General features: G+C 47.7%; 1 protein-coding gene across 2 annotated transcripts in view; it reads right to left on the bottom strand.

Annotated features, from left to right (window-relative positions):
- Positions 1-20,270, bottom strand: part of ATXN10 (ataxin 10) — a 192,188-nt gene that overhangs the window by 73,850 nt on the left and 98,068 nt on the right. For both annotated transcript variants that reach the window (XM_033952744.1, XM_033952743.1), the window contains exon 8: positions 19,605-19,713. In XM_033952744.1, the coding sequence (XP_033808635.1) occupies positions 19,605-19,713 (109 nt within the window). The remainder of the gene's footprint in view (positions 1-19,604; positions 19,714-20,270) is intronic.

Below are 20,270 nucleotides of genomic sequence, written 5' to 3'. Positions count from 1 at the left end.
CAAATCGAACATGGCCACAGAGTCACAAATCATGCTATCAAGAATCACAGCGTTGTAAGTGTGCATGCGCGCTAAGGGCTTTATTATAGAGGATTAAGATATATTTATTTGAACATACAAATTGTAGAAACTACGGGCTCCTTTTATCAAGGTGCGCTACGGGGGTTAGCGCGTCGGACATTTCATCACGCACTAACCCCTGCGGCAAGCCAAAATACTAACGCCTTGTCAATGGAGGCGTTAGCGGCTAGCGCGGCAGGTGGTTTAACGCGCGGTATTCCACGCGTTAAACCCCTACCGCACCTTGATAAAAGGAGCCCTACATCTTTAGCCACTTTAGCCACTTATGTCATTTATGCAGTTAATTTAAAGTTAACAAAATCCAGCAGAGGCAATATCTTTTTACTTTTGTTTCAGTTCAACCTTGCAGGACAGAGTTTTCTGTTAGGACAGAGTTACTAATCTAATCTTCTCTATTGTCTAATCTTTTACAGACAGGCAGCCCCCACGCGGCACAACTTGAACATGACGGGGAGGACGAGAAACACCAAGACAACTATCAAACCCAGCATTCCAGCCACCGAGAGGACTCAGGAGGTGGTTACGACCAGCGCGCTGCAGGACGAGGACCCAAGACGGTGGACAGAGGCCTCTGTGCAGACCGAGGCCATCCCCCAGCAGTACACTTCAGTCTCCACTCAGGTCTTGCAGGAGGAGACTACCGACGTGGAGCAAGACCAGGAACAACATATATCTGCTTCTCTGGGGACAATGGATCGACACACCCAAAAAAAGCGTAGAGTCATAACCATTGGGGACTCCATGTTGAGGGGCACCGAGGGACCAATATGCAGACCGGATATGCAGTCGAGGGAAGTCTGCTGCCTTCCTGGAGCCAGAATACGAGATGTGACCACCTGTCTTGATAGACTTCTCAAGCCCCAGGACCACTTCCCCATGCTGCTCATCCACTTCGGAACGAATGACACTGCCAAGAACACCCTGGAGGACATAGCCAGAGACTTCGGAGCTCTGAGAAAGAGGCTGAAGCAGACAGGAGCACAGGTAGTATTCTCTTCAATTCTTCCTGTTAGGGGCAGAGGAAGGGACAGGGACGAACGTATCCTGAAGACGAATGAGTGGCTACAACGATGGTGCCGGGAGATGAACTTCGGATTCCTGAATCACGGAGAGACACTACAGGGACTACAGGGACCAGACGGACTCCACTTGACTAACAGAGGTAAGAACGTCTTCGGACACCGACTAGCCCACCGAAAGGCTTTAAACTAGGTAAGTCGGGGGTGGGTACCCACTTTTACACCAGAGCAGTAAGTAACAATCCTGATGTGGCGAACCAAAACTCCGCTTCTAAGTCTAAGGTAAGTACCCTTACTGCAAAAGAATTGCTAGGAGTCACTTTAACTCAAATGGGTGGCTCTCTGCATGAGCTTAGTAAACAAAAAGAGTGGAGAGCTATGTATGTTAACGCACACAGCCTAGGGAATAAATTTCTAGAACTGGAAACAGAAATAGTTAATGCAGACCTAGACGTAGTAGCAATTTCAGAGACATGGTTCACAGACTCTCATGGGTGGGATATAACTATACCAGGATACAACCTGCTTCGCCAAGACAGAGAGGGTAAGTTAGGAGGAGGGGTAGCACTTTACATCAAAGAAAACATCAAGACAACCAGAATCACGGATATCAAGTATACTGGGGAATCCATCTGGGTAAACCTGGCCAGAGGCGGAGAAAAATGCCTGTATCTTGGTGTGGTGTACAGACCTCCAAGACAATCGGAGCACAAGGACATTGAATTAATTGAAGACATTGAGAATATCACCTTACGGGGAGACGTTGTTCTGTTAGGAGACTTTAACATGCCTGATGTAGATTGGAACACACTCTCAGCGACTACTTGTGATAGCAGGAGGATATTAACGTCCATGAAGGGAGTACGGCTCAAACAATTGGTATTAGAACCCACTAGGGCCCAGGCCATCCTGGACCTGGTACTTACGAATGGGGAAAGTGTCTCAGAGATCTCGGTGGGAGAACCGCTAGCCACCAGTGACCATAACATGGTATGGTTCAACCTTAGGAAAGGCTTCCCTAGATCACAAACAAAAACAAGGGTACTCAATTTCCGGGGTACTGACTTCACACGCATGGGAGACTTCGTCCATCAGACGCTTCAGGTTCAAGAAGTAACGGATAACGTGGAGGTTATGTGGTCAACCTTGAAATCGACCCTTCATGAGGCAACTATCCGCTACATAAAATCAGTAACTAAACAACAAAGAAAAAAGAAACCCCAATGGTTCACTGATGAGGTCTCGTACCTCGTCAAGGATAAGAAAAGAGCGTTTCTCTTGTACAAACGCACGGGGGAAAAAGAAGCAAACATTGAATACAGAACAAAGTCTGCAGCGGTCAAAACAGCAGTCAGGGAGGCCAAACTTCGAATGGAAGAAACTCTAGCGAAGAACATTAAAAAAGGGGACAAATCCTTCTTCAGGTACATTAGCGACAGGAAAAAGAACGCAGACGGGATAGTACGCCTTAGAACGCCAGATGGGAATTATGTGGAAACAGATTCTGAAAAAGCCAAACTACTGAACGATTACTTCTGCTCAGTCTTTACCTGCGAGGCACCAGGGCACGGGCCACGGCTGGAAGCAAAAGAAAGCAAGGAAGACCCATTTCTGAATTTTGAGTTTACACCAGCTGATGTTTACAGAGAACTTTCAAGACTCAAGGTGAACAAAGCCATGGGACCGGACAATTTGCACCCAAGAGTGCTCAGAGAGCTGTGCGATGTTCTGGCAGAACCGTTAGCCATGCTCTTCAATCTCTCCCTAAGTACGGGGAGAGTCCCCCTGGACTGGAAAACAGCCAACGTCGTTCCTCTGCACAAAAAGGGTTGCAGAGCAGAGGCTGCAAATTATAGACCAGTGATCAATAGTGTGTAAACTCATGGAAACTCTACTTAAAGGTAAATTAGACACGATAATGGATGAAGAGAATCTAAGGGATCCCTGTCAACATGGATTCACCAGAGGCAGGTCATGCCAATCCAATCTTATAAGCTTCTTCGACTGGGTGACAGGAAAGCTAGACTCGGGAGAGTCTCTGGACATAGTGTACTTGGATTTCAGTAAAGCTTTCGACAGTGTCCCACACCGTAGACTATTAAACAAGATGAAATCGCTGGGTTTGGGTGAGAAACTAACTGCATGGGTCAGTAATTGGCTGAGTGGAAGACTTCAGAGGGTGGTGGTCAACGGCACCCTCTCTGAGACATCGGAGGTGACTAGCGGAGTGCCGCAGGGCTCAGTCCTGGGACCATCCCTTTTCAACATATTCATAGGGGACTTGACCCGGGGGCTTCAGGGTAAAGTAGCACTGTTCGCCGACGATGCCAAACTGTGTAACATAGTAAGTGAAAGCAACCTCCAGGATAGTATGACACAAGATCTGATCACGTTGGAAAACTGGTCCTCGACGTGGCAGCTAGGCTTCAACGCAAAAAATGTAAGGTCATGCATCTCGGCAGCGGAAATCCATGCAGAACATACTCCTTGAATGGAGAAACACTAGCTAGGACTTCAGAGGAACGGGACTTGGGGGTAATCATCAGTGCAGACATGAAGGCTGCCAAACAAGTAGAGAAGGCCTCATCAAAGGCAAGGCAAATGATGGGATGTATCAATAGAAGCTTCGTCAGCCGTAAACCTGAAGTCATAATGCCACTCTACAGAACCATGGTGAGACCTCATCTAGAATACTGTGTGCAATTCTGGAGGCCACACTACCGGAAAGATGTGCTTCGAGCTGAGTCGGTCCAGCGGATGGCCACTAGGATGGTCGCGGGGCTCAAAGGTCTCTCATACGAAGAAAGACTGGGCAAACTGCAGCTCTATACCCTAGAGGAGCGCAGGGAAAGGGGTGACATGATTGAGACATTTAAGTACGTCACGGGTCGTGTCGAGGTGGAAAACGATATATTCTTTCCCAGGGGACCCTCGGTCACAAGAGGGCACCCGCTCAAACTTAGAGGAGGGAAATTTAGTGGTGACACCAGGAAGTATTTCTTCACAGAAAGGGTGGTAGATCACTGGAACAGACTTCCGGTGCAGGTGATAAAGGCCACCAGCGTGCTCGACTTTAAGATTAAATGGGACATCCACGTGGGATCCCTACGAGGGTCGAGTTAAGGAACTAGGTCATTAGCATTCAGACTTAATGGGGTGGGTCAATAGAGTGGGCAGACTTGATGGGCTGTAGCCCTTTTCTGCCGTCATCTTTCTATGTTTCTATGACAGATGGAGAGGACATGCCGGACGGAGACATTTTCCAGGAATTAAGGAACCTAAGGGAGGAGGTAAAACGCTTGAGGAGCATCCGTGAGGACGAGACCTTCATAGACGGAGTCATCCAGGAGCTATCCCTCATCACCGAGCAGACACAGGACATATCTACCCTAGAAACGCCTGAACCTTCAGCTGCAAAACCAACATTTGGGGTACAGGAAATGGCTGTGGACACCGATTCCTGGCAGCTGGTCACCTCCTCCACAGGTAAACGCAGGCGACCCCTCCCCATTTTCTCAAATTCTTCACCTTCTTCTCTTTCTCACCAACAGGGCAGCTTTACAACAACTCCTCATCTCACCCTGAAGAACAGATTCCAAATCCTACAGGAAGAGACTGCCGACGAGGAGGAGAATGAGGTCCAACCCACGGCTCCAGCCCCAGGGACAGCTGATCGACTCCCTCCACTGAGGCGAAGGGTAGTGGTCATTGGGGATTCCATGCTGAGGGGCACCGAGGGACCAATCTGCAGACCAGACATGCAGTCAAGGGAAGTTTGCTGCCTACCTGGAGCCAGAATCCGTGATGTCACCGCCTGTCTAGATAGACTCCTCAAGCCCCAGGACCACTTCCCTATGCTTCTCATCCACATCGGAACAAACGACACTGCCAAGAACACCTCGGAGAACATACTTAGGGACTTTGGAGACCTGGGTGAGAAGCTGAAGTGTGCCGGAGCTCAGGTGGTCTTCTCCTCGATCCTCCCAGTCAGAGGCAAGGGGAGATCCAGGGATAAGCGTATCCAGAGGACCAACGAGTGGCTACGCAGCTGGTGCAGGGAGATGAACTTCGGATTCCTAAACCACGGAGAGTCACTTCAGGGACTTCAGGGATCAGACGGACTCCATCTAACCAGCAGAGGTAAGAACGTCTTCGGACACCGATTGGCTCGACTGCTAAGCAGGGCTTTAAACTAGGTAAGTTAGGGGAGGGTACCAGTATAGTAAGTAACTATCCAGAGGAGGGGAGACACTACTCCAATTCCACACCCAAGGTATGTAGTCACCTTGCAAACAATTCTTTAGGTACCACATTAGTTCAGTTGGGAAACTCCCCTCGGGAGCCTAGCAAACACAGGGCATGGAAGGCTATGTATGTTAATGCACACAGTCTAGGCAACAAAATTCTGGAATTAGAGACTGAAATAATGTCTGCTGACCTGGATGTGGTAGCAATTTCTGAGACTTGGTTCACGGACTCTCATGGGTGGGATATGGCTATACCGGGTTACAACTTGCTTCGTCAAGAGAGAGAGGGAAAGGTAGGGGGAGGGGTAGCACTATACACCAGAGAAGGCATCAAACTTACGAGAATCACAGATGTCAAGTACACCGGGGAATCCCTCTGGGTTAACCTAGCCAGAGGCAACGAAAAATCCCTATACCTTGGTGTAATATACAGACCTCCAAGACAGCTGGAAGACAAAGACACAGAACTAATCAAGGACATTGAGAATATCACTTTACGGGGGGATACGGTACTACTAGGGGACTTCAATATGCCCGATGAAGACTGGAACACACTTTCAGCATCTACCAGCGGAAGTAAAAGGCTATTGTCCTCCATAAGGGGAGCACAACTCAAACAATTGGTGTTGGAGCCTACCAGGGCCCAGGCGATACTAGATCTGGTACTCACCAACGGAGGAAGTGTCTCGGAGGTATCAGTGGGCGACAAGCTAGCCTCCAGCGACCACAACATGATATGGTTCGACCTCAAGAAAGGGTTCAATAGATCTAACACGACAACAAAAGTTCTCAGCTTTCGAGGTACTGACTTTAAAGGCATGGGAGATTTTGTCCATCAAGCACTGCGTCACAAAGCAGTGACCAACGATGTGGAGGCTATGTGGTCAACCTTGAAATCAACCCTACACGCAGCAACAGACCGTTACATAAAATCCGTGAGTAAACGGCGAAGAAAAAACAGACCTCAATGGTTCACCTCAGAGATATCTGACCTCGTTAAAGACAAGAAACGAGCATTCATTCACTACAAATGCACGAAGGGTAAAGAGGCTAAAAAGCACAGTTACTTACCGTAACAGGTGTTATCCAGGGACAGCAGGCATATATTCTCACATGTGGGTGACGTCATCTACGGAGCCCCGGCGCGGACAGCTTTTCAAGCAAACTTGATTGAAGTTTCAAGTTTGCACACTGCACCACGCATGTGCGTGCCTTCTCGCCCACTAGAGGGCGCATCCCACCTCGTGGTCCTCAGTTCCATAACTAGCAAGGAAGCCATCCCCGGGGAGGCGGGCGGGTTGTGAGAATATATGCCTGCTGTCCCTGGATAACACCTGTTACGGTAAGTAACTGTGCTTTATCCCAGGACAAGCAGGCATGATATTCTCACATGTGGGTGACCTCCAAGCTAACCAAAAAAGGGCAGGTGGGAGGATGGCAATTTAGGAAAACAGATTTTGCAAAACTGACTGGCCAAACCGGCCGTCACTCCTGGATAAAGTGTCCAGACAGTAATGAGAGGTGAATGTATGAACCGAAGACCAAGTGGCAGCCTTACATATGTCCTCCATCGGAGTGGATCGGAGGAAAGCTATCGAAGCTGCCATCGCTCGGACCTTGTGCCCCGTGACTCGACCCGGGGGAGGAAGGCCAGCCTGAGCGTAGCAAAAGGAAATGCAAGCGGCCAACCAGTTAGACAGAGTGCGCTTGGAAACTGGATGCCCTAATCGATTGGGATCGAAGGACAAAAACAATTGAGGAACCTTCCGATGAGGCCTGGTGCGTTGAAGATAAAATGCCAACGCCCTCTTACAGTCAAGCGTGTGAAGCGCCGTCTCGCCAGGATGGGAGTGGGGCTTCGGGAAGAACACAGGAAGGACAATGGACTGATTGAGGTGGAAGTCAGAAACAACTTTAGGTAAAAACTTAGGGTGGGTGCGGAGAACCACCTTGTCGTGATGAAAGACAGTGAAAGGGGGGTCCGCAACCAAGGCTTGCAACTCCCCGATCCGCCTGGCGGAGGTGAGGGCAATTAGAAACACCGCCTTCCAAGTCAGAAATTTCAAGAGGGACTTGTTGAGTGGCTCAAACGGGGGTTTCATCAGTTGAGCCAGAACCACATTCAAATTCCACACGACAGACGGAGGCTTAAGAGGGGGACAAACCCTGAGTAACCCTTTCATGAAGCGTGTCACCAAGGGATGGAGTGACAGAGGGCGTCCCTCCAGAGGTTGGTGGAAAGCAGAAATCGCACTGAGATGAACCCGCACCGAAGAGGTTTTCAAGCCGGAGCGCGACAAATGAAACAAATATTCTAAAACCGAGGATACCGGAACTGATACCGGATCCAGGTGAAAAGACGAGCACCAGGTGGAAAACCTGGTCCATTTCTGCGCATAGCAAAGCCTCGTCGAGATCTTGCGGGAGGCTTCCAACACCTCCTTCACCGATTGAGACAGGTCCGGAGGAGTCAGGGAACAAGAAACCAGGCTGTCAGGTGCAATGACTGCAGATTGGGATGTAACATGGATCCTTGACTCTGAGACAGCAGAGAAGGAGAGACAGGCAGGGGAAGAGGCTCTCTGGCACTGAGCTGGAGCAGCAGGGAGAACCAGTGCTGACGCGGCCACCGAGGTGCTATGAGAATCATCGTGGCCGTGGACGATTTTAGGTGTACCAACGTTCGCATGATCAGAGGGAACGGAGGGAATGCATACAGGAACCTCCCTTCCCAGTCGAGTAGGAAGGCATCCGCTTCCAGACGGTCCTGCGAGTACATCCGAGAACAATATAGTGGTAGTTTGTGTGTCTCCGGAGAGGCGAACAGATCCACCTGTGGCGTTCCCCAGCGAGCGAAGACTTCGCGTAGAACTGCTGAGTGTAGAGTCCACTCGTGCGGTTGCAGAAGTCGACTCAGTTTGTCCGCCAGGCAATTCCGTTCTCCTTGGATGTAGACTGCCCGGAGGAAGATGTTCCGGGAGGCCGCCCACTCCCCGAGGCGAAGAGCTTCGGAGCAGAGGGGCCATGACCCTGTTCCTCCCTGCTTGTTCACATAATACATTGCCACCTGATTGTCCGTGCGGACGAGGACCACCTGGTCCTGCAATATGTGAACGAAGGCTCGAAGTGCTAGGAAGATGGCTCGCAGTTCTAGCACGTTGATATGACACTGACGGTCTTCTGACGACCACAGGCCCTGCGTGCGAAGACCGTCGAGATGGGCTCCCCACGCGTACTCCGAGGAGTCCGTGGTCAGGACCTTGCGAAAAGGCGGAGTGCGAAACAATAGCCCCATGGACAGATTTGAAGAGTCTGTCCACCAACGCAGCGATTTCCGCAAGGGCGGAGTTACCGAAATGAGGCGAGACACCGGGTCGCACTCCTGGCGCCACTGGGACGCGAGGGTCCACTGAGGGATCCTCAGGTGTAGCCTCGCAAACGGCGTGACATGTACCGTCGAGGCCATATGGCCCAGCAGCATCATCATGCGCTTGGCCGACACCCTCGATAGTTGGGAGACCTGGCGGCTCATCCGTACCAAGGTTTCCACCCGCTGGGTCGGCAGGTAGGAGCGTAGGCGCACCGTGTCCAGCACCGCACCTATGAATTGAAGAGACTGCGACGGTCTCAACTGAGACTTTGGAAAGTTTATCTCGAACCCGAGAGTTTGCAGGAAGGCAATAGACTGTCGGGTCGCTGAGATAACCCCCTCCCTGGTCGGGGCTTTGATGAGCCAATCGTCCAGGTAAGGGAACACATGGAGTCCACGTGACCTGAGGGCTGCTGCCACCACCACCATGCACTTCGTGAAAACTCGTGGGGACGCGGCCAGGCCGAAGGGCAGTACCCTGTACTGGAGGTGGAGGTCCCCCACCTGGAATCGTAAGAATCTTCGACAGGCGGGGTGCACCGGAACATGGGTGTATGCTTCCTTCAGGTCGAGGGAGCACATCCAGTCCCCTTCCCCCAAGAGGGGGTACAAAACCGGGAGAGATAGCATTCGAAACTTCTCCCGGGCCAGGAATTTGTTGAGCTTCCTGAGGTCCAGTATGGGGCGCAGGTCCCCGGTCTTTTTTGGGACCAAAAAGTAGCGGGAGTAAAACCCCGTACCCCACTGGTCCTTGGGGACCGGCTCGACCGCCCGAAGCTTCAAGAGGGCTTTGGCTTCGGTTATAAGGGTCGGTAGCTGCGAACGGTTGCAGGGGACTAAACTTGGGGGACTGTCCGGCGGCGAGGACACAAAGTTGAGCGAGTAGCCCTCGGAGACGATCCGGAGCACCCAAGCGTCTGAGGTAATCCCGGTCCATGCCTCCCGGAAGAACCGAAGACGGCCCCCGATAGGAAGGGGTTCCTGAGAAAGTGCGGAGGGGAACCCGCCCCGTCCGCTCATCCCGTCAAAAGGAAGGCGCTGGCTTAGAAGGGCCCTGCGCCGGGGCTTGGGGTTGTCCCCCTCTGCCTCGCTGAGACGGACGTCTCGGAGGCGGTCTCGAGAAAGCCGGGGTCGACTTCTGAGGGTATCGGCGCGGCGGAGGCCGAAAGGGTTTCTGCGGCGGGGGCCTAGGTTTGGGGCGGACCAGGGATGCTAGAGAGCGCTCCTGTTCCGACAAGCGCTTGGTCGCCGCATCCAATGACTCGTCGAATAACTCGGACCCCACACAAGGCAAGTCTGCCAGGCGTTCCTGCAGGTTTGGGTCCATGTCGAGGGTGCGAAGCCAGGCCAAGCGGCGCATGGCCACCGCGAGGGCCGACACCCTCGAAACCAGCTCAAAGGCGTCGTACACTGCATGGAATAGGTACAACCGCAATTGAGACAGGTTGGACATAAACTTGTCGAATCCTGCTCTTTGGGAGTCCGGTAACGAGTTTCGATATTGAGGAAGGTCCTTCACCATACCACGCAAAAAGGAGGAAAAGGTGAAGGCGTAGTTTAGAACCCTGGTGGCCATCAGGGAATTTGAATAGAGGCGGCGGCCAAACTTGTCCAGGGTCCGCCCCTCCCTGCCTGGTGGAACCGCCGCAGAAACCCGTGAGGGCTGTGATTTTTTAAGAGCAGACTCCACCAGAAGAGACTGGTGTGAGAGCTGCGCCTTATCGAACCCTTTAGGGGGAATCGTCCTATACTTCGATTCCATTTTTGAAGGCACAGACGTGACTGTAAGAGGGTTTGACAAGTTCTTCAGCCAGGTTTGCAGAAGGACACTGTTGAGAGGGAGTCTAGGCACCTCCCTAGGAAGAATGGGGAGGTCCTGTTCCTCCAAAAAATCTTTGGAATACCGAGAGCCTACCATCAGGTCAATCCCCAGGGCTTGGGCCATGTCCTGAACGAAGGATGAAAATGAGGACGGCCTAGCCTGGGGAGAGGGGGTTCTCGACCGCCCCACCGAGGAGAGGGGGGAGGCCTCATGGGAATAATGAGGATCCCTAACCGATCCCGAATCCCAGGATCCCCTCTCGAGGGCCCTCGAGGGGGAAGGGGAAGTTGTCCTCCTCGCAGAACCCTTGGGTGAGGACCCCGGGGTTCGTGGGACACTCTCCCGTTTCCTCGGCGAGGCGGCCCGGGAAGACTTCCCATGGGGTGAGCGGAGGAGCCTCGGGTTGTCGAGGCGCAACTCCGACACCTGCAACGCCTCGCCCCCGAACGACAAGGAACGGTCGCGCCGAGGCGAGCCTCGGGGCCGCTTAGACTTCCTCGATCGACGCCCCGTCCGAGGTCGCGTCGAGGGCGAGGCGTGTCTGGAAGACCCGGAGGAAGAGGAGGAAAGACGGCGCACTCTGCGCAACTTTTCTTTGGGCCTTATACTCCGCTCAGGGGGTTCCCCCGAGGTCGAGGTCCGGGGCGGGGCCGAGACCGAGGTGAACGGGGTCCCAGTACCCGAGACCGAGGTCGCCGAGGCCGGGGCTCCCGAGGGAGCCGAGGCCGGGGCCTCCGAGACCGAAGGCGTCCAGGCCGAGGTCGAGGCCGCCGGAACCGCAGCACGCTGCAACACTTCCAGGGCTCCCGACAGCTCCGATGAGATCATAGCTCGGAGGAGATCCTGGAAGGCCGGAATCCCCACGAAGGTGGGGAGTTCCGAGTCCGGGGCACACTCCCTGGAGGGCGACCTCGGTCTCGAGTATTCCCTCGGGGTGTGCGGAGTCGAGGTCCGATGCGGGGCCGGGGTCGACCCACCCGCCTTGGCCTGACTCGAGGATGGCTTCTTTGCTGAAGGGGATGGAACAGAGGACTTACCCGAAGCTTGCTTCACTGACGACGCCTTCGAGGAAGAGGGCCGAGGCGAGGCCGAGGCCCCCGAGGACGCCGAGGCCGAGGTCAAGGCCGGGGCCGAAGCCGAGGCCGACGTCGAGGCCTTAGGCGGCGCGTCGACGGCGAACAATTCGGCCATTCTTGCCTTACGGCGACGGAGGGCCCTGTTTTGGAAGGTAGCACAGCGATCACACGAGTCTGTCGGATGTTCGGGCCCAAGACAGACAATGCACCACCGGTGAGGGTCAGTGATGGAAAGCAACCTCTCACACCGGCTGCACTTTTTGAATCCCGTAACAGGACGGGACATCCACGAAGAAAAAGAAGAAGAAGAAGGCCGGGAACGTACCGACGTCCCGCGGCCACGGCTTCCGGGAGCCCCCGGAACCCGACGAAAAACGAAAGACTTTTTTTTTTTTTTTTTTTTTGAAAAGAAACGAAAGGAAAAGAGTACCGCGAACTAATTCGAAGGGAAAAAACAAACTAAACGCGGCAGCTAGAAGGCAAAAACACTGGAGCTCAGATCCACAGGGCTTTCTTGCTCCGCGGAAAAATTTGAACTGAGGACCACGAGGTGGGATGCGCCCTCTAGTGGGCGAGAAGGCACGCACATGCGTGGTGCAGTGTGCAAACTTGAAACTTCAATCAAGTTTGCTTGAAAAGCTGTCCGCGCCGGGGCTCCGTAGATGACGTCACCCACATGTGAGAATATCATGCCTGCTTGTCCTGGGATAATAAAATATATGACTAAGTCGTCAGCGGTCAAACTGGCAGTCAAAGAAGCCAAGCTCCGAATAGAAGAAAACTTAGCGAATAACATTAAAAAGGGGGACAAATCTTTCTTCAGGTATATTAGTGATAGAAAAAGAAACACAGATGGAATAGTACGCCTCAGAAAACCTGACGGAAATTATGCAGAATCGAACACAGATAAAGCCGAACTACTAAATAAGTACTTCTGCTCAGTCTTCACCTGCGAGGCGCCAGGGTCAGGTCCAAAGTTAAAGGTGAAGCATAACTCGGGAGACCCATTTCAGAACCACGAGTTTACACCCAGTGACGTATACGACGAACTATCGAAACCCAAGGTGAACAAAGCCATGGGACCGGACAATCTGCACCCAAGGGTGCTCAGAGAGTTGTGTGATGTCCTGGCGGAACCGTTAGCCGTACTCTTCAATCTCTCTCTCAGTACGGGAAAAGTCCCATTGGACTGGAAAACAGCTAACGTCGTTCCTCTGCACAAAAAGGGTTGCAAGGCAGAAGCTGCAAATTACAGACCGGTGAGTCTCACTTCAATTGTGAGTAAGCTCATGGAAACACTAGTCAAACACAAACTATACACGATCCTTGATGAGGAAAACTTACGCAACCCCCACCAACACGGTTTCACCAAGGGTAGGTCATGCCAATCCAATCTTATCAGCTTCTTTGACTGGGTAACTAGGAGGCTGGACCTGGGAGAGTCCCTAGACGTCGTGTACTTGGACTTCAGCAAAGCTTTTGACAGCGTCCCCCACCGTAGATTACTGAGCAAGATGAAATCAATGGGATTAGGTGATACACTAACTGCATGGGTCAGCGACTGGCTAAGCGGGAGACTTCAGAGGGTGTTGGTTAACGGTACCCTCTCTGAAACGTCGAGGGTGACTAGTGGAGTGCCACAGGGATCAGTCTTGGGCCCGATCCTTTTCAACATATTTATAGGAGACATGACTCAGGGGCTTCAAGGTAAAATAGCATTATTCGCTGACGATGCCAAATTATGTAACTGTGAGTGACACCGCAAGTAAAAATGATTTGTCCGACAGCATGAGGCAGGACCTGCTTTTACTGGAACATTGGTCCACAACCTGGCAGCTGGGCTTTAATGCGAAAAAATGCAAGGTCATGCACATTGGTAACAATAATCCGTGTAAGACATACACACTGAATGGTGAAACCTTGTCCAGGACTACAGCAGAGCGGGATTTGGGGGTAATCATTAGTGGAGACATGAAATCAGCCAATCAAGTGGAGAAGGCTTCATCTAAGGCTAGACAAATGCTGGGATGTATCCGTAGAGGCTTTGTTAGCCGGAAGCCAGAGGTCATTATGCCGTTGTACAGAAGCATGGTGAGACCTCATCTGGAGTACTGTGTGCAATTCTGGAGGCTGCACTACTGTAAGGATGTGCTGAGAGTTGAGTCGGTTCAGCGAATGGCCACCAGGATGATCCTGATGAAGACAGGCTGCACAAGTTGCGGCTATACTCTCTCGAGGAACGTAGGGAGAGAGGAGATATGATAGAGACGTTTAAGTACATCACTGGTCGAATAGAGGTGGAAGATGACATTTTCCTTCTAAAAGGACCCTCGTCCACAAGGGGACATCCGTTGAAAATCAGGGGGGGGAAATTTCATGGGGATACCAGGAAGTACTTCTTCACTGAAAGAGTGGTGGACCATTGGAACGAGCTTCGGGAGCAGGTGATCATGGCCAGCAGCATACAAGATTTTAAGAATAAATGGGATGCCCACGTCGTATCCCTACGAGGGTAGCACAGAGGAGGGCAGCTTGGGGACGGGTGATAGAGTGTAGATTAGGGGAGGGTTGCAGTCCAATATTCAAATCGATTATCCTATCACAAATATATCGTATTCAACATGTTCCCATTTTAGTCTGCCTAGTCTTCATGAATTAGAATCTATACTTAAATCTATTAATGCAAAGAGTTCGGTAGTAGACGCAATTCCTCCATTCTTTCTAAAAAAATATTTTGAACACTTTGGTCCGTTTATATTAAAATTAATAACTGAAAGTTTAACACAAAGCACTATGCCCAAATGCTGGAAAGCCTCTGTTATTCGTCCTATTATAAAAGACCATAAGATCAGTTCGGAAAAAATCTCAAACTATAGGCCAATAGCTAATCTTCCTTTTATGGCTAAACTGACGGAAAAGATTGTTTTCAACCAAATTTCCGAATTTGCTGAAAAAACAAACGTGCTTCATCCGAACCAAACAGGATTCCGGCCACACCATAGTACTGAGCATTCATTAATAGGAATGACCTCCTCAATACACTATTACTTAGATCATCACCAATCGGTCTTATTAATATCCATCGATCTTTCTGCGGCTTTCGACACCATAGACCACCATCTTTTATTAGACAGACTACCATCTTTTATTAGACAGACTTTCTTCAATCGGTATTACTGATCAAGTATTGTCTTGGTTCAAATCTTATTTTACCGAGCGTACTTCTACAGTTCTATTTAATAATTCAAATTCTAAAAGTTCTTTAACCTCCCATGGTATTCCCCAAGGTTCTATTCTGTCCCCCTTGCTCTTCAATATTTTTCTTGCACCACTGATGACCGTTTGTCAATCTATAGGTTTTCACGTATTTGCATATGCTGATGATATTCAACTTTTGCACCCGTTAGATCCTAGCAACCCTTTGGATATCACAGCTATTAATAATAAACTAGAACAAATCCATTATTGGTTAGACACAAATAGGTTAGCTCTTAATATTGAAAAAACAAAAACGGTGCTTTTTCCCTGGAAAGAAAATCCTAAACTTATCACTTCTATTAATATAAAAAATATTCCTTTGCAATTAGTTGATTCAATTAAAATTCTAGGAGTCATATTTGATAGTAAACTCACTTTTCATGAACATATAGGTAGTATCGTAAAATCATCATTCTATAGACTCCGTCAAATTCGCTCTCTGTCACAATATCTTTGTACCAAATCTCTAAATATCCTGATCCACTCTTTAGTAATCTCTAGAATCGATTACTGCAATGCCCTCTATAAAGGAATTGCACAGAATGAAATAAGACGACTTCAAATAATACAAAATACTTCAATTAAATTAATAACAAGGACAAAAAAATTTGATCACGTAACACCACTCCTCAAGAAAGCTCATTGGCTGCCAGTGTCCCATAGAATAACATATAAACTAAGCCTACTCACTTTTAAAGCAATGTTTTTTAAAACACCTGCATTTATTTTTAATACACTAATTCCCTACTCTATAAATAGAACATTACGATCCAACGAACAGCATTTATTAACAATTCCATCTCTTAAAATCATTAACACTAGAAGACAATTTATCTTCTCAGTTACTGCTCCACAAATTTGGAATTCTCTGCCAATATATTTAAGGAAAGAAAATGATATTGAGAAATTTAAAATTAACTTAAAAACATTTCTTTTTAAAGATGCATTTGATTAACAAGATCTTCCCTTGAATTTAATAATGCTGCTTTCGACAATTCTTTGAACTCCCATCCTTATGTTTTTCCCTACCTACTTTTCTATTATAAATTGTATTTCATTTCCCCTTTTTCCCCTCGTTCATGTTTGTTTTTATTTAATGGTTATATATTAATTAATGTTTTATTGTTAATTTTAAAAATGTAATTTTATCTTATAGTTGTAATTTAAATATTTTCTTTTATGTATGTACATCGCTTTGAAGCAAGATTAAGCGATTAATCAAAAATTTTAATAAACTTGAAACTTGAAACTTGAGTGGGCAGACTTGATGGGCTATGGCCCTTTTCTGCCGTCATTTTCTATGTTTCTATGTAATATAAGGTTCGTTTCTCTATTATCGCATACATAACCTCAATTGTCAATTTATTTTTTTTGAGACAGATATTTTGCATGTGTAATACACGCAAAATATCTGTGCCATTAAAAAAAAAAAAATAAATGAACCCCCCCTCCCCCAGCAGAAGCCCTGACAGCAGTGACAGGAGGCTGCTTCTCCTGTCAGGGATCTGCATCAACTCAATCGCTGAGTTTGCATGCAAATATGTTGCACCTCCATGCAAATCATTTGAATGCAAACTTGATAGTGAATCAATCACTGTTTGAAAATTGGCCAGAGAATCGGACAATAGCGATTGAGTCGTTATCTTTAGTGAATCTGGGCCATAGAAATGTGGAGTATCCCACCAGGACGTCCATTAGCTGTAAAAAGCAGCATGGTTATTATTATACCCATAAATGCTCACCAAAATAAATGTAGTGGTGTATGGACTACATTTTAAAAATACTGTAATGTACATGCCTTCTGGGTACGTGCCTTGTGCGGATCTTGCACAAGTGAACAAGTTCTGCGGGAAAAGTCCATAAACATCTGCATCCCCAACACTATATGTCATGCCTGTTTGTCCAAGTTAGACTGTTGCTCTTCCAAGCAGGGACCATCTATAAATGTCAAAATGTATGGCATTTCGTACGCCTTTCAGTGCTATATAAGTGATAAGTAATAGTAGTAGCCAAGTAGGCTTGGGAGAGTGATAGTTTGTCCTAGGAAATTAACTATGAACTACTGCCCTCCTCAGGAACTGGTAGAAATCCAAATTCCAAACCTTTTGAGATTTTGCAAGGTACTTAATAAGCCAGAACAGCCATGGTCAGAGACAGAAGACAAGGCTCGATAGACTTTAGTCTGATCCTGCATAACCTATATTTTTATGTTCTTACTTAACACACATATCTACAGTATCTCAACCTTAACAGTTGTAGAATTCAGCATATACTTGATTGATCCAACCCCTATACAATTTCTTGTGTTTTAACTAAATGCATTTCTTGTAGGAGAAGCAAGTGAGCAACACAAGAAAGAAAAGTCAAATTCCCCACGACGAAGTAAAAAAACAAAACCCAAAAACCCACAAAGGAGTGGTGATGACAAGATGCTTCCACTTGGATATGAAAGGTTTTAGAATTTATTTGTCAAACTCAACCAGTCTCATATAAATCCACTTGATACTGTTCCATATAGGTTCACATGACTTTACCCGGCCAGTGTTTCAACACCAAAACAGGTATCTTCATCAAATGTCTTAGACACCGAGTCAGCAACCATCTCACTTGACAGTCTCTCTCTCATTCTCTTCCTTACTACTACTATTAATTATTTATATAGCGCTACCAGATGTACACAGCGCTGCACACAATCACAAAGAAGACAGTCCCTGTTCCATCGTCTGGCCGGCTCACTCCTCCTCACTGCTGCAGTATGCACAAAGTCGCGGGTGGCGGCCGCGGTGGCTCCTACGCACATCCCGTGACTGAACAAGAAGCCTTCTCTGACGTCGCAACATCAGAGGGAATGCTTTGGGATGAGGTACAGGACGCGCAAAGAACTACCGCTTGCAGCTTTCTGCACACTGCAGCAGAGATGAGGAGGGAGCCAGCCAGACGATAACACCTGGGACGGCAGTTAAAACGGCGCATCGCACCGCGGGCTGCATAAAACAGCCAGGTGAGAACCGGGCAGAAGGTAAGACACCCGCCTGAGGGAGGCACCTAGTTGAGGCACAGCATGGAGGGAGGGAAACAACAAAGGTAGGGGGAATGACTTTATTTTCAATTTAGTGATTGAATTGTGTCAATTTTGTGGATTTATATCTGCTGTTTATATTTTGCACTGTTCAGGAAGAAATGCATTTCTTTCTATTTTTCTGGGGTTGTATTGCATGCAGAATCTTGAATCTTAGGGTTTCCGTTGTATATATTAGTACTGTTAGGGCTCCTTTTACAAAGGTACGCTAGCATTTTTAGCGCCCGCACAAGATTAGCGCACGCTAGCCAAAAAACTATCGCCTGCTTAAGAGGAGGCGGTAGCGGCTAGCGTGCGCTAAAACTGCTAGCACACCTTTGTAAAAGGAGCCCTTAGGTTTTGGTCCTATATATGAGAAGCATACAGTGTACTTTGTGTAGTTTGTGTGGTTAACCATTATGTATTGTTAATAAGATTATATTGTGTGTGTATATATGAAAAGTGAATGGAAAAAATGGTGTTACAATTAGTACTATTATGGGGTGGGGTCTGGGCGGAGATTGGACGGGATCTGGCCCGTGACTTAGCCTGTGTTTTGGATTTTGGCCCCTTAAAGTTTGACACACCTGCCTTAGGAAGTCAGATACCAAGCATCAAAAGCCAGACCAGCATTAGTTCCACTTTACACTCCCAGAGGTTCTCCGCAGATACCAAAATATCAGACTTCTAAGCAGGGAAGCCTCTTCTCAGAAAAAGTATGCAAACACAATAAGTAAAGTAAGACGCGTCACTATGACATTTTAACCAGGCTATCTTATGTAAAACTGAAAGATTTTATGTTATGTCCTGCTAGCTCCATTTATTTATTTCAAAAATCCTTCGTACTGCCCATACCCCACAGCCAAACAATGCAATGAAGGCAGTTTACAAATAATCAAGATTCATCATCAAAATATCAATCCAATGAATTTAAAATTTAATGGGTAACGTACTACCTATTTAGGAAGCAGACCGGAACATAGTGATCAATCCAGCTCCAAAGATAAATTAACCCTAATAATCACTTATGTGGTTAAAGCACAGAATGCTGCTGCCGAAGCTATTTTTCAGCTGTTTATCACGGTCATCTGCCTCAAGCAATATTCCTAATACTCAACGGCAGGTATTGTTAATGCCAGTTGTGAACATCAGTAAAGAGAGGCAGCCAGTCAGAAACTGAATACTAGAACCCATGACTTGCTTCAACAACCTGTTACAACCAGTGAGGAGGGTAGTAATGGCCCCACAACTATGGAACATTCAGCCTCAGTATCTAAGAGAGGAAAGCGATCTGAAACATTTTAAAGGCATTCTGAAGAGCTTCCTTTTTAAAGACGCTTTTAATTTATAATCATATTTAATGATTACCATTTTTTTTCCAGCTATAATCCTCTTTTTTATATTTTTACCTTACCTGCTGTTTTTACCATTTATGTTTTCTTTAATACATACAATTGTAGTTCTGCCCTTTCTTCCCTCATGTATCTGTTAGTTTGTATGATAGTATGACAAATTTATGTAATCTTTTATAAATAATTTAATCTGTACACTTTTGTTCTTTTATTTGTAAATCGCTTAGCAAATTAAATTAAGCGATTCAATAAGTTAAAAATAAACTTGAAACTTGATACACACAAAATGCTACACAAAACCTTATTATGCATATTACTTACCAATGACCGTCTCAAGCAACAATGGGCAATTTTGAAGCCATTCAAGGTGTTTAGCATTACATGTCATTTCACAAAGGACATCAAGAAGTCGTATCACAATCAAGGATTCCTACAAGAAAATATATACCATATATTGCATGTAGAACATTCAGTATTTACCTAAAACCTGAAGAATATTTTGACACACAAATGGTATGAAGTAGAAAAATAGTTTTTTAACAGCTGAAGTAAGATATTCATTTACTGCAGGACCAGTGCTTCCATTATACAAACTATGCAATTGCCTAGAGCAGTGATTCCCAACCCTGTCCTGGAGGAACACCAGGCCAATCGGGTTTTCAGGCTAGCCCTAATGAATATGCATGAGAGAGATTTGCATATGATGGAAGTGATAGGCATGCAAATTTGCTTCATGCATATTCATTAGGGCTAGCCTGAAAACCCAATTGTCCTGGTGTTCCTCCAGGACAGGGTTGGGAACCACTGGCCTAGAGCACCTAAATCTGGTAAGTGGGGTAGTAAAGGAGAAATTAGGTTCTTATCTGCTAATTTTCTCTCTTTTAGACTCTCCAGACCGGTACAGCTTCATTGAATAGCTCATCATGACCAGCAGGTGGTGCCTCACCTAACGCTAACGCAGATGTAAAATCGGCACTTATCTGATTT

The sequence above is a fragment of the Geotrypetes seraphini genome, chromosome 7, assembly GCF_902459505.1.
Source record: "Geotrypetes seraphini chromosome 7, aGeoSer1.1, whole genome shotgun sequence".
Classification (NCBI taxonomy): Eukaryota; Metazoa; Chordata; class Amphibia; order Gymnophiona; family Dermophiidae; genus Geotrypetes; species Geotrypetes seraphini.
Note: the sequence above shows the minus strand (reverse complement) of the source record. Positions and strands in the feature narration are given on the sequence as shown.